Genomic DNA, 13242 nt, shown 5'->3' with positions numbered 1-13242 from the left:
CTTGAAATTGTCATCAAGATCTGGACCAAAACTGTATTTTATAAATTGGCACAAAAGAAACAAAAGATTGACATAAAGTCAACATTTACAGAGAGCTTTATCAAAAGCTGTATATACATTATTTGCATTATAATAATTATACCATACGCTGAAATTACACTTCACATGATTGAAAAGTCTCTCACATTTCTATACTGGAGTCATTAGTCATTTACTCTTACTTCAATGAAATAGCTACAGCTGCCAGTTAAACACCCTGATTACCTCTAGTTTGATCATTCTGCTGTCCAGAACATTTTTATCCACTGTGGGAGTGCAGTAGGTCTGCAGCATGTGGCTGGTGTCTGCAACCCAGTTTTGGAGCTCTTTCAGCCCCTGGAAGAACAGCTGGTGCTCATTCACAATGCGCTCAATTCTAGAAGTCTTTTCCTGCAAAATATCAAGAGAATACAATGTTACTAAATCGCATTGATAATATTATCATCAAGGTAAAGCCCAACATCTCTGTGTGTATTTTTCAACTGTGTTTTTACAGAAATGTACATTGACCTTATATTACCTGCAAAGACAATGAAGTAATCTCTATTTAGAAATAGTCTGAAAACATGACAGATCTAGTAAAGAGCATACTTTAAGAAAGTGAGTGAGTGTCGCACAAGTAATCTACTACCGCTGATACTTGTCCGTAAATACTGGCATGCAGACAGACAGCTGTAACTGTACCTTAGTAAGGTTGGTTAGAGCGAGGTACTGAGCAGAGAGCTGAGAGACGCGGTGCGCAAAGCCCTTTCCGGCCGCGTGCTCGTCCCACAGCACCTGGGCCTTTTCCCTGAGCCTGCTGAGCTGCACCTCCTGAGAAGCCAACTCCTCAAGCACAGACTGGAAGGGACAGGCAGGTTAGCACAGATGCATGCAAGCAGACACGGACAAAGACAAACAGTGCGAAGGTCAGACAATGCATCGCTCAAGTTATACACTTATTACAAGGCAGAGGAGGGTGAAAAACATTTAAAGAGGCAAGTCATAATAGCTGAAGGTGTTATTTAGTAATAGACATGTGAAAGGAAAAACATAATATTAGATGCAGTTAGCTTTTGGCAGTTTGTTCTGAACAAAGCCAGAATGGATGGCCCTCGTGTGGTAGAATGAAAGCCATCATGCCTTTTCCTTAACACGTTGTAGTTGTTGTGGCAGAAAATGAAATGGTTTCTAACTACAAGTACCATCACATCTAGCACCTGAAGTTTGTGTAGCTCCAGTTTCTTGGCTGTAAGGTCATGGAGTCGGGTGCTGCTCTCCTGGACAGCCAGCTCTGTGGCATTGAGACAGTCCTGAAGAGGCTCCGCACTGGCCTCAAAATCCTTCATTTGAGACACCAGGTTCTGGAAAAGGAGTTTGGTAGAGTGTATAAAATAGACCTAAATCCTCTACTAATACTGTACAAACTTTGGTTGGATTGAGTTGGAGGGCTAAGCCTTACTTGTAAACTGGTCTCTCTGTTATGAAGGTTGGACATTATACTCTTCCAGTCTTCTCGGGCCGTGTTCATTTTAACCCGAACCGCATCCACTTTGTCTTTGGGTGCCACACTGCAGACAAGCTCCCCATTCACGGCCACAGCATTCAACTTGGACTGACCCTGTTCTCTATCATTTAAAAACTCCTGGGGACATAAAAAACATACAATCCATTCAGGGCAGCAGAGAGTCTATAGCTGTTTATAGTACTGGTAAATGAACACTTTAGTAACTGTGTATAACAGTTTGTCATTTTAGGACCAAAAAAATTGAAATCACATTGCTGCTTATTAAGTATCATTGTATATAACAAAGGACTGATTATTGTACCTGTATTTTCTGCAGGCTTGAGGAGGCCTCGCTGAGATTCTGAGGAGCGTCAAAGCACTTGGCTGTGTTGATCTTAGTGTTGACGAGCCACTGCTGAAACTCTCTGAAGGACGAACGGAAACCTTGATCCAGCAGCTTCTCTTTGCTCTGACACTCTCTGGAGGCCTTCAGGCTCAGGCTAGAGAGGGGCAAAATGAAGGAGTTTAGTTTAGTGAGCTTTCCCAATTGAAACATACGGGAAACATAGATTAACAAATTCAAAGACACATCAAAAGGAATAGAAATGTGCTCACAATTCTTCCTAAAAAAGTGTTTTATAGTCCACTCACCTTTTGTGTAACATTGAATCGTAACTTAATTCATTCCAAAAAACATGTATAGTTATAACTGCAGAGAGAAATAATGTAAAACATTTTTTTCTTACCTGTTATATTCCTTTATTAGTGCAGACACTCTCTCAGACTGTGTTGCCATGTCTTTGGAGAATCGACACAAATCATTCAGTTGAGTTTTCAAACTTTCAGACAAGGGCTCAGCTTTAACCAGTCCCTCCAATATGTCCTGAGGAAAAATGACAATCAAATCAAATTTTGGGTTGGTCAAAATTATTCTTGACCATGTATTCCACTCAATGGGGTCTGTTGATAGCCGGTTGTACTTACTTTTGCCATTTCCCACCCTTTGACAGCCTCCTCTCCTTCAATTTTGGCCTCAGCCTGAGAGAGCTGAAGACGCCATTGATATAGTAGTCGGCTGAAATCGTGTAGGTCGTGCTCTAGTTGTGCAGAGAGACTGGTGAACTCCTGCTCCGAGCTGGTGATCTGGGATAGCATTGTTTCCAGACTGGCCCTGGTCTGTAGCGCCCCCCGTTCCCACTGCTCCCATGAAGACAGCAGGGCGGCTTCCTCTCGCTCCAAGGCTTCATATCCTCCAGAGCCGGTGTGATCCCTCGCAACAGCGCCACATCTCTGGACACGGTTTAGCCTCTCTCTTCCTCGCTGCTTAGAGTCGAGCAGCTCCTAAAGTTAAACAGATGAAGACAGGGGAATTTGTCTCTCCCAAAGTGGTGTGAAGGCACCTATTGTCCTCCTTCTTGTTCAGTTTTTTTTTTGACAGGACAGATTCAAGTGTGAGAGACTTTAGCAAACTAGCCGGTAGAGACTTTAGCAAACTAGCCGGTAATGAAACCCATGATTAGATTTCGCTCTTTCTGTTGTAGATATTGGACGCCGTTCAAAGTGCACATTTTAAACATATCCAGGGGCATCAGCATTTGAGAAAAGACTGAAATATGAACTGGTGAACTAATGCAAGAATAACATGCATTACAGAAAATGTTTAATAAGGCAGGATATCGTGTTGTTTGCAAATGTCTTAAACAATTACAGGCTTTGAATTTACTAAATGCAACTATTAACTACTAACCTGGACTTTAGATAGTTTCCTCTTTATGGATAGAGAGTCTCCAGACAGGTCGGACCAGCGCTGAAGCTCCTCTTTGGCTGAGATCAACCAATCGTTAAAATCCCTCACAGCATCCAGGTACTGTTCATGTTCTGACACGATGTTCTGCATAGACTGCACTTTCCCCTTTGAAGAGACAAAACAACAACACAACGTAATGGCAAGCTAGAATACAAATACAGGAATGATTTTTTTAAAGAATCTGTGTTGTATTGGATTGTGTTTTGACTTCAGATCTACAATCTTTGCTGAGAAAAACATTTCCAATCCCTGACCTGGAACTTTTTTTTTTACTGTTCCATCAATCTTACCTTAACCACTGCTGAAATATCTGCAAAGTGTGCACTGAGCTCCGTCCTTGACTCTGGTCCAAAGGTGGGGTCAGCCGTTTTCTCGTGCATCTCCACTGCCTTCTCTGTCAGACGGGACAGGACCGCAGCATGGGCGTCTACATCGGCCTGGATGGCTCTGAGTCGTTCCAGGAGGGCACATTTCTCTTTCAGACCAGACTGCTGGGGTAGGGTCATACCCAGCTCCTGCTCCACACTCTCCATCCACTGCTGCAGCTGACAACGGTTGTCCTGGAAACTGCCCCATTGCGTCACTGTCCACTCCAGACGACTGAAGTGAAAGAAAAAGTTGCAGATTTTGGTCACTTTGCTTTCAGACAGTGATAAAACAGAGGAAGATACAACGGTAATTTCTAGTATGTTAAACAAAAAAGTAGTTCTCGATAAAAAACAATTAAAAAAACATAAATCAAATAATCAATAATGAATATTTTCGTACACTTTCAGTCCAAACCAAATTTGAATGAACATAAGACCCCATGTCCATAAATGAGCATGCAGTAATCTTCGTTATAATAAATATAACCTAGGTCAATTATGTTTGTATTTACTCAGTTTGGATATAAACTGGAGAAGGTTGATCATTATTCATGGTCAAAGGAACAAACTAGAAAAGTGGAGAATCTGCTTCTGAAGGATACACTGTATAATTCCCTGATGCAATGTTTTATTTGCAGTAAAGTTCTGAGTAGCAGATGAGAGTTCTTTTAATGATCACTGCCCTATTACATTAGTACACACTACATATATGTACATACCTGTGACAGCTCATGGATGTCATGAGCATATTGGCCCATGCATCCTTCAGACTTTGCAGCTGGGAGCAGATGGCCTCCTGTCCTTCCACTCGGTTGTGCTTCAGGACCTGTTCCCCTTTACCCACTGTCATGTTGAGTTTGACCTCACCTTCACCCTTCATCAGCAAAATATCCTACAGGACATAATTAATGATTATACAATATATTTATTTTAGATGTTTCTGTGTACCGGTAATTGAGCTTTTTTCCAAATAAAGCAATTATTAATGTTGTTGTTTTTTTATTCTTTATTTGTTTATAACAGACCTGTACAAGTCCTAATCTCTTCTCCAGCGTCTCCTTGTTGCCCACGGTGCTGTTGAGTGAAGCCAGCCTCTCCTGGGCCGTACTGAGCCAGGTCCATGTGGCCTGCAGAGTGTCTTCAAAGGCCTGCTGCTCCTGTAGAGTGAGCTGACAGGAGCGGAGCATATCCCTCACTCTCCGCAGCAGAGCCTGGTGCTGGGACTGGAGCTGGGCGGACACTCGGGTCTCACTGCTGTCTCCTCTGCCACTTTCGTTCAACACCTGGGCCTCCTGACACAGTCGCTCAAAAGAGTCCCTATATAGATAGATATTTTGAACTAATGTAAATTAAACATTTAAATAACCGGTAGGAATTTGTCATTTGTACAGATTTACAAAGTGAGAAAATAGTCCTATTTATAGCCTCGTTTTGGTCCAGGTTTGCATTATTTTCACGCTTCTACATCTCATGTATGTGGAGGAAAATTTGATGGATTAATTATTAGCCAATAAGCATGTACAGATAGTTATAATTGTTTGACAGAGTTTTAAAACAGCTAGATATGAGACTGCAGGCCAACTTAACAATGCAAAAATGACTTCCAGAATTCAACAATACCTTTCTTTTAGCACTTCTTGCTGATACTCCTCCACTTGCTCAAGCACCACCTTTTCAGGACTTCGCTGCTTGGTCTCTAAAAAATCTGTAGTCATCCTCTTTTCCATGTGCTCCAGCCACAAATTCAGCTTCTTCAGACGACCCTCAAACCTTAAAGAAAACATATTCAATTATTATTCATCCAAACATAATGTACTAGCTAGATATTGTGCTTGCCTTACCCCTTCATAAGAGATGCACTGTCCTCCAGGATGTGCTGGTTCTGTCTGCACTGCTCCACAAAGCCATCCCAGTCCTGTTGTATAGAGGACAGGTGCTGCTGGACCTGTCCCGCACTGGCTTTGGGCAGATGGAGGAGCAGCTTCTCTCCCTCTTCACAAACCTGGGTCAGTCGCACCTCCCCCTCCTCCACACGCTCCATGGCACCCTGAACAAGAAGGTAAGGATTAGTAATTAAAAAGAGCTTTGAAGAGCTTTATTACCATTCAATTCTGCACCACTACACTATATTATGGGGTATTCTATCAGATATAACTTGACTTGATACTTATTGTAGTAAATAGTGTAGATCATATTTTTACCTTTATCTTCTGTAGTTTTCGGTCCACAATGTAAGTGTCTCCAGATCTGTCAGAGCACTCTTTAACTATCTCCCTCTGCTCTGAAAGCCAGCGATGAAACTCTTGAGCCAGATCTAAGTTAAAAACAAAACATTTTAGCAATGTCTCATCATTTATATGTTTTTTTTTAAAGAAAAGGGATACGGTACTAAATATATATGTTACCATTAAACTGCTGCTGGAGACGGTTCTGCAGTGACACCAGGGTGCGGGCTGAAACCTGGTTCACGGACTCATACGTTTTAATGAGGTCAGTGAGCGCTGAACCCAGACTGGTCAGCTCCTCAGAGGGGTATTTTCTACACAGCGTGTTCAGGCTTTCTCTGGTGGCATCAATACTTCCTTGTTGATTTTGGAGCTCCTTTTGAATTTCCTGTACAACAAACAATACTTTTTCAGCTAGTTCTTACACATGTGAGAGTAGCAAAATACATAGGTAGAGAGGCACCTGCTTATCACTGGGATCTACAGCGAGACCAATTCAACTTTGGCAACTTCTGATAAATATTGACTACCACTGACCAGAGAACCACACTGACATCGAATCATGGAAGGTCACACGTTGTCCCTTTTCAGTGACCATTATCTTCTGCCTGATTTGTGCATATGTTTTTTAAATACCTTGACACGGCAGATTCCCTCCGGGTCAGATCCGATTGGTGAAGAAACCAAAGTGTCCTCCATACTTTTGAGCCACGCCGACATTTGCGAGATATAGTCCTCCAGCTGTTTTCTTTGTGAACTGAAGTCTATTAGATTTCCTTTGGCTTGCTCATGCAACTTCTGAACTGTATTGATCTTCTTGCGTAGGTCATTCTCCAAAACCTGCAGAAATATATATTTTTTGTCGCTCATAAATAATCTTACTTTTAGTTAATTCACAGTTGTATTACCTGTATCCTTGCAGGTGTTTCCTGACTTTGGATGCATTTCTGTAACTCTAAGATCTTGCTTTGAAAAGTTGAAAGATTCTCTTCCTTTTCGGCCATTTCAGTCTAACAAAAAATAATTGTATTGTACATAAGTTGATCTTTAAGACAGTTATAAATTGACCAAAAGATCACAGAAAAATAAGTAGGAGTCATCATGAATTTGTAAGGTGGATTTAAACAGAATAACTGACTGAATTTATCAAGATAAACATGAATTAAAGCTCAGTTTACAGTTTAATCATACCTGAAGTGTGGAGAGTCTAGAGGACAGCTTTTGACTGTCATTGAGGTTGCTGAGGCTTTCATTCAGTTCAATCCCACAGTGGTTGGTCCAGCTCTCGATGTCTTCACTGATTTTGCGTACATCCTCCCACACCGTCAAACTCTGGTTCAGATGCTCAATGTTCTCATCGATCTTCTCAGAGACCTGATCAATTCACAGAAGCATTTTTGAATGTTCAGATTGTTTAGTTCCCCGGTTTACATTATTTACAGCACTTACATCCAGCCAGTGATCAACTATTGTCTCAGCATCTTTCTTCATTATTTGAGATTCACAGTCTGGGATTTTCTTTAGCTCCACAACAAGTTGCTTCCCTTTGTTTGAAAACTGATCTAGTTCGTATTGTTTGCTTGCCATATCAATCTTGACGGTCTCGTGCTAAAAAAAAAATAAAAAATAAAAAATGAAAATAGTCTAATATACAACATAAATTTACATTAAATCAATGGTAATAAAAGGGTCTTCATACCTTTGAAAGCAACTTTTTGCTTTCTTCATAGTCTTTTAAAACAGAGCTTATGTCTATAATAGACTCTGCTCCTTCAGTAATGGCACATATAGATGTCTTCAAAGTTTGATATTCTCTCATGAGCTCAACAAGAACATTGCATTGTTCTTGTCTGAAAAATAAAGTGACAAATAAGATTTAATCACAATGTAAACAAATATCTCTGGATTCCAACATTCAGTTTTAATTGTGGGAGTTCGGAGGTCTTAAATTGACTATCATTATTTTAATGTATTACCTATCTGTAATGAGTCTCTTGGTGTCCTCCCAGGTGGTTTCCAGGAGGCTGATTTCACGGAGCACTTCTCCACCAAGCTCTGCATCTCTCTTGGCTAGCTGGTTTCCCTTGTCCCTTAACCACTGCTCCTCGTGCTGGTGCGACTGTAGCTCATCCTCAAGTTGATTAAAGAATCGCAACCTTAAGATTAGAAAACAGCAAATACAACACCCGTCATGCATGAAAGTAGGACAAATTCTTTAATACAGAACACTGCAACACATGCAACAGTCCGATTAGCTTCTCTGATATCTTTCTGTCAATTTAAACATTCATTATTTCAGCATTTTGAGCCATGGACATACTATCTTGAGAATGCACAATCTAGTCTGATCGCTGAAGCTAAGCAGGGTTATAGCAGGTGTGAATTTGTGGTGGTTTAAGGGGCTTCTGTCTGTAGATGTGGCTAGAATAGTAGCTTACCTCCACTGAGTATGAACTGAATGAATAACGTACAAAATTGTAAATCCACTTTGAGCGTCTATAAAAGACTAATGCCTTAATATTGTTATTTGTTCACGAATTACAGTTCATAATAGAGATATACAGACCCCATCAATACGATCACAATCAACCTCTATCAGAATTATGCTTATTTTTCATGCTTTTCACAACAATATACTATTTGATTCATGTGTAAAACTGTACATACTCAACAGGTGCCACTATGAATGAGTTAATATTCCGTAAGTTTTATAGTAGATGCAGTATATAACAGTATGCCTAATGACTTGGTAAACTTTTGATTTCTATGAACTCATTTGTTTGGATCTTGTCTACATTACCTCTGCTGTACCGCGTGTAACGTTGGCTCCTTGAAACTCTGGTGGTCTGCTTTCTCTTCAATATCTTCCACCGTTTTGAGTAGCTGTTCCTTTCTTTGTCTAAATGATGTCCATAACGCCCCGAGTGCCTCTGCTTCGTTTTGTTTCGACCCGAGCAAATTCCTCACGGTGTCCAATTCCCCACTGAGCGCATCTGCCAACATCCTGCACGACTTACGAGTCCCCTTTTCCGCACCGATATGTAAATTAGTTTTGCATAGACTGCTATCCAAATTGACAGCTAAAGTTTCAAGTTGGCTTATATCCGGGACTATAGTAGCCAGTTCTTGTTGCAGCTCTTCCACTCTTCCTCTGTCCCAGCTGCCAGCGCTTTCCACGGTCTGTCTGAGCCCGTGCAAGACTCCCGCGGCGACACCGTGGGTTTGAAGGAAAGCTTCCAGCCTCTCGATGCATTCCAGTTGCAGGTCGGCGAGTTGTGTTGCCTCCATGTAAGGCTGGAGACAACTTTCAGCTCGGCTTCGGAGGACTTCTGAGTCACCGAGTTCGCAGAATTGACAGAGTTTGCCAACCTGTTGGTCCAAGCTCTGTCTTACCCCCGACTGCTTCTCTAAGGCAGCTTGTGTCTCCTGTAAAAGCAGTGGGAGAATGTCAAAAACAGCTGCGTTTGGAGTCAGTTTTCATGTAAATTTAATGGCATTTTAACACCGCAACCATTTGTTCTCTATTGTGTTCACTTCTTTGTTGTAAGCAGCGAACAATGGCCTCAGATGCTCTGTGTACAGTTACCAGGCAACGACTGCCTATTGGTTGCTGTTTAACATTGTGTGAGGCTGGTGCTATTTGCAGAGTCAAACCCAGTGGTTCCCAAATTGCGGTTGTTTTCCACCTGGGGGCCTCAGAGGTACTGCAAGGGGGACCCCAGGACTACACTTCTAGCAAAATTGTGTTGAAAGTGACAATTTCTGTGCATTTAAGTCAAGGTATGTGTTATCAGAAAATGAAGTTGTTTACTATAATTAAAAGTATTTAACATTTTAGAGGGTCGTGAGATGGTTTCTAATGCAAAGCACATAAAACAGATGCATACAAAATAGTTTGACTTAACGTACATGTGGGGACTTGTTGGAGGAGGGACTTTTTTACATGTCTGTTTAGTTTGATTAAAATAAGTCACTTGGTCTAAAGCTTGTATGACATTCTTACTGTCTTTTTACCTTTATAAGTGAGGCAGCAGCTTGCAGGTTGTTGATGTTAATTTGAGGTGACGAGTGTAGAGTTGAAAGCATGGAGTCGCTCCACTGTGAGAATTTCAGCAAAGCCTGATCGAATTGCTCCATCAGAGATAAGTGGTTTTGGAGGTCTTGTATTCTGGAGGACATAAACACAATATTGCATAAGCAGGAGCAACTCTAACCTGCTTTTATGGAGAAATTAGACTATGTTGTATTTTTAACATTAGCCTATAGAGCATAATTAGACCACTTTACCTCTGAGGGACGACTGCATTTTGAATGTTTAATCGTTTTTGTAGCGTCTCAAGGTCTTCTTTTAGCTGGGCCACTCTCTCCTCTGGCGCAGAGGGATACACTAATGTTCCCAAAGACATGAGCTCCAGATACGAAGGCTCAATGGTGTGGAATTCACACTGCAATGACTGAAAAGAACAAGGATATTCTTTAGTATGGTATTTGTATTGTGAGAGAGCAGAGCAACAATGAAAGACAGCTAGTAGTATAAAGTGAATAGTTTGTCAGGTAGTTAAGGTAAGGTACTCTTAAGCAAGAGTAAAGTAAAGTCTTAGTGAGAAAAGTTTTTGTTTTGATTCTACATAAATCCTTTTATATACTTATTTTGAGCTCACAACTGCATCAGAACAAAGTGTTAAAGATATTATGTATTAGGAATAAAGGATAGCTTTGTCGGTACTGCACCTGCAAGTCTTGTAGCTCACTGCGTAGCTTTGCTTTATCAGCAGAAAGATATTGACTTTCTGGTTTAGAAACTGCTTCACACCTTTCCAAGAATGAAGTAATACTTGACCGCAGTTTCTCGTACCTGAGAGAAAGCAACAGAGACATTTTTTTTTTTGTTTAAGTTTGTTAATATATATCTTTTTAGAATAATTGGAATTGGATATTCACTTCTGCCAGTGAGAAAGCAGACTCTCGAGTGTGCCCTGCTTGTCCTTTGCCTCTTGTAACTGTCGGTCGTATTGGCTGTTCAGATCTGCCACAGTCTTCTCTGCTTCCTCTCTGTCGCTGAGCCTTCGAGCTCCAGCCGTTAGCGCCAGCAAAGAGCTCTTCATTCTCTCCAAGTTCTGACACACATCCTGAAGGACAACATGAACACGCAAATCATCAACTTGGATCGGTTTGCTCCACTTCAAATGTAAATGTTTTCTTTCTTTCTTTTTTTTTTTCCCGTAAGCTTTATTAGACAGGATAGAGGGCGTGAAATTGGGAGGACATGCAATAAATTGGCAAAGTCGGGAATCAAACTCACGACACTTAAAAGTGTGGAATGTAAACACTAATACAAAAACAACATATGAGGTATTTGTGCATAGCAAATTATACTGTATTAGTATATGTACATTCAAGTATTTGTACAATAATTCATGACTTACAAAAAAATATATTGTTATATTGTTCAAAAAACAAATACAATGGACAGTCTAAATAAATTCCAGCATTGTCCAAAAACAAAATCCTATATATTTAGATTTCTCTCAAATACAAACCTACCATGTGATTTTGAAGCGTTTGATACGTGTCTGATGAAGAAGTGCAGGATTTAATGGGGTCCTCTAGTTTTGCATGAAGTTCACCAAGAGATGCTTGGACCTAGGACATGACAACAGTTTATATTACTATTTGCCAAAACATTTACAATAAATTATCTTATATTATTGCAACAACGTAATTCTAGAAAGTTCTGAAATTTCAATGCTTACTCCGTCCAGTCCAGCCTTGAATTTCTGTGTATTGGAAGAGCTCGCCTCCAGCTGTGTGTCTAACTGCTGCACACTCTCCTTCAGCTCTTCCCAGTAGCGTCTGGTCTGTGTGAGCCGAGTCTTGACCCGAGCAGTCTCTCCTGAAGAGACAAAGTGGGCCAGGGCCTGGGACTCTGTCTCCAGCTGAGAGAGGACTTCTGCCCGCTCCTGCACCTCTGCACTCACCGTCTGTAGAAAGACAACTAAATATTACAGCTAAAAACATGCAATATAATAAATGTAACATAAATACTAAAATATTTCGGATTTGGATCAGTCACAAAAATACATTTTGATGATCAAATATTACTAAAGCACTTTCAGCATACAGCAGAGAATAATGATTTCCTTAATTCCGTAATTGCTTTTTTGTACAAATATTAAACAGAAGATATTTTGTGTATAGCAATTTGTGTGTGTTGTTCTTCTTGTTCAGGGGCTATGAGTTAGTTATGTATACTTTTCCAACATTTAGTTTCTTGTTGAGCCACATATTTATTTATATAATTATGTTTTCTACCTTAACTGTCTTCATTTGATCATTCAGCGGCAGAGACGATGTTTTAACGACTTCCAATTTTTTTTCTTTTGCCGAAATCCACAAAGAAAACCCTTCAAATCCAGCTAGGAACTGCTCCCACTGATGCCTCATGTCCTCCAGGGTCTTAACACTGGAATACAAAAGCAGTCTTAGAACAACTGCCCTATACATGAGAATAAAATATTAACAAACAAAATATTGCATCAAAACATGAGAGGTTCTTACTCTTTCTTGAGCCTGGACTCGACTTGGTCCACTTGCTCACTGAGAGATCGGGCTTGTTGAACCAGAAGATTTTTATTATTGGGACCAAGCTGAATTTCTGTGGCTCTTTTTGACAAAGTATTCATATGAAGGACTTCTGCTTCACACTGTTTCAATAACACCTGTTTCAAAAAAAGACACAAATGCAATATTACTTGATATGTCTTGAATGAAGGGAAACCAAAAATGGATGTAACCTAATGAATAATGAATGAATACAAGGGGAAGAACAATAACTGTGACAAATAACAAATATAAAATGCACTTACTTTGGCCTGGTCCAGCTCCACAGCCAGGCTCTCAGGACTGCTGAAGTTCATATCTCTCTCCATTGTAGATCGAGCTTTTGAGACAAACTCGAGCACTGCCTCCTGTTGGCTGTCAAATTCCTGCCATGCTGCCAGTGTCACCTGTAGACAATAATATGTGGAGTCAGCAATTCAGTATTTGTAATAAAGCACTGGCCTGGATGACTAAGTAATTTCTTACAAGAATCACAATATCCATTAGGTGTATTTTCATAAGCTTTCCACTTTGAGTCAAGTACAATCTTTAAGTAACATACAGTTGTTGTTTTTTTCCACCAATTTCCTGTTTGACATCTATAATTCAGCACTAAGCCCTCAGGTCAGGTCAGGCTATAAAGCATAGGAAAAAGTAAATTCCCTAATGAATGAACTTTGCAGAACTTTCTGTGCTGTAGCAGTTCTTCAGAAAAGT

At 40.4% G+C, this 13242-nt stretch overlaps 1 protein-coding gene across 1 annotated transcript in view; it reads right to left on the bottom strand.

Annotated features, from left to right (window-relative positions):
• Nucleotides 1-13242, bottom strand: part of syne1b (spectrin repeat containing, nuclear envelope 1b) — a 70793-nt gene that overhangs the window by 40272 nt on the left and 17279 nt on the right. Inside the window, exons 31-61 of the mRNA XM_072457329.1 lie at nucleotides 12792-12932; nucleotides 12484-12644; nucleotides 12238-12388; nucleotides 11679-11906; nucleotides 11470-11568; nucleotides 10867-11054; nucleotides 10657-10780; nucleotides 10213-10379; nucleotides 9940-10093; nucleotides 8726-9351; nucleotides 7902-8081; nucleotides 7625-7775; nucleotides 7375-7533; nucleotides 7117-7299; nucleotides 6834-6935; nucleotides 6562-6765; nucleotides 6106-6313; nucleotides 5902-6014; nucleotides 5542-5747; nucleotides 5321-5470; nucleotides 4726-5017; nucleotides 4420-4592; nucleotides 3623-3932; nucleotides 3273-3437; nucleotides 2510-2866; nucleotides 2272-2408; nucleotides 1848-2025; nucleotides 1481-1663; nucleotides 1239-1382; nucleotides 724-879; nucleotides 265-429 (exon numbers count right to left, since the gene is read on the bottom strand). Coding sequence (XP_072313430.1) covers nucleotides 265-429; nucleotides 724-879; nucleotides 1239-1382; nucleotides 1481-1663; nucleotides 1848-2025; nucleotides 2272-2408; nucleotides 2510-2866; nucleotides 3273-3437; nucleotides 3623-3932; nucleotides 4420-4592; nucleotides 4726-5017; nucleotides 5321-5470; nucleotides 5542-5747; nucleotides 5902-6014; nucleotides 6106-6313; nucleotides 6562-6765; nucleotides 6834-6935; nucleotides 7117-7299; nucleotides 7375-7533; nucleotides 7625-7775; nucleotides 7902-8081; nucleotides 8726-9351; nucleotides 9940-10093; nucleotides 10213-10379; nucleotides 10657-10780; nucleotides 10867-11054; nucleotides 11470-11568; nucleotides 11679-11906; nucleotides 12238-12388; nucleotides 12484-12644; nucleotides 12792-12932 — 5955 coding nt within the window. The remainder of the gene's footprint in view (nucleotides 1-264; nucleotides 430-723; nucleotides 880-1238; nucleotides 1383-1480; nucleotides 1664-1847; nucleotides 2026-2271; nucleotides 2409-2509; nucleotides 2867-3272; nucleotides 3438-3622; nucleotides 3933-4419; nucleotides 4593-4725; nucleotides 5018-5320; nucleotides 5471-5541; nucleotides 5748-5901; nucleotides 6015-6105; nucleotides 6314-6561; nucleotides 6766-6833; nucleotides 6936-7116; nucleotides 7300-7374; nucleotides 7534-7624; nucleotides 7776-7901; nucleotides 8082-8725; nucleotides 9352-9939; nucleotides 10094-10212; nucleotides 10380-10656; nucleotides 10781-10866; nucleotides 11055-11469; nucleotides 11569-11678; nucleotides 11907-12237; nucleotides 12389-12483; nucleotides 12645-12791; nucleotides 12933-13242) is intronic.

The sequence above is a fragment of the Eucyclogobius newberryi genome, unplaced genomic scaffold, assembly GCF_026437365.1.
Source record: "Eucyclogobius newberryi isolate DKJ021-1_F unplaced genomic scaffold, fEucNew1.0.hap1 SCAF_21, whole genome shotgun sequence".
Classification (NCBI taxonomy): Eukaryota; Metazoa; Chordata; class Actinopteri; order Gobiiformes; family Gobiidae; genus Eucyclogobius; species Eucyclogobius newberryi.
The sequence above is the reverse complement of the archived record's forward strand: the minus strand, read 5'-3'. Positions and strand labels throughout refer to the sequence as shown.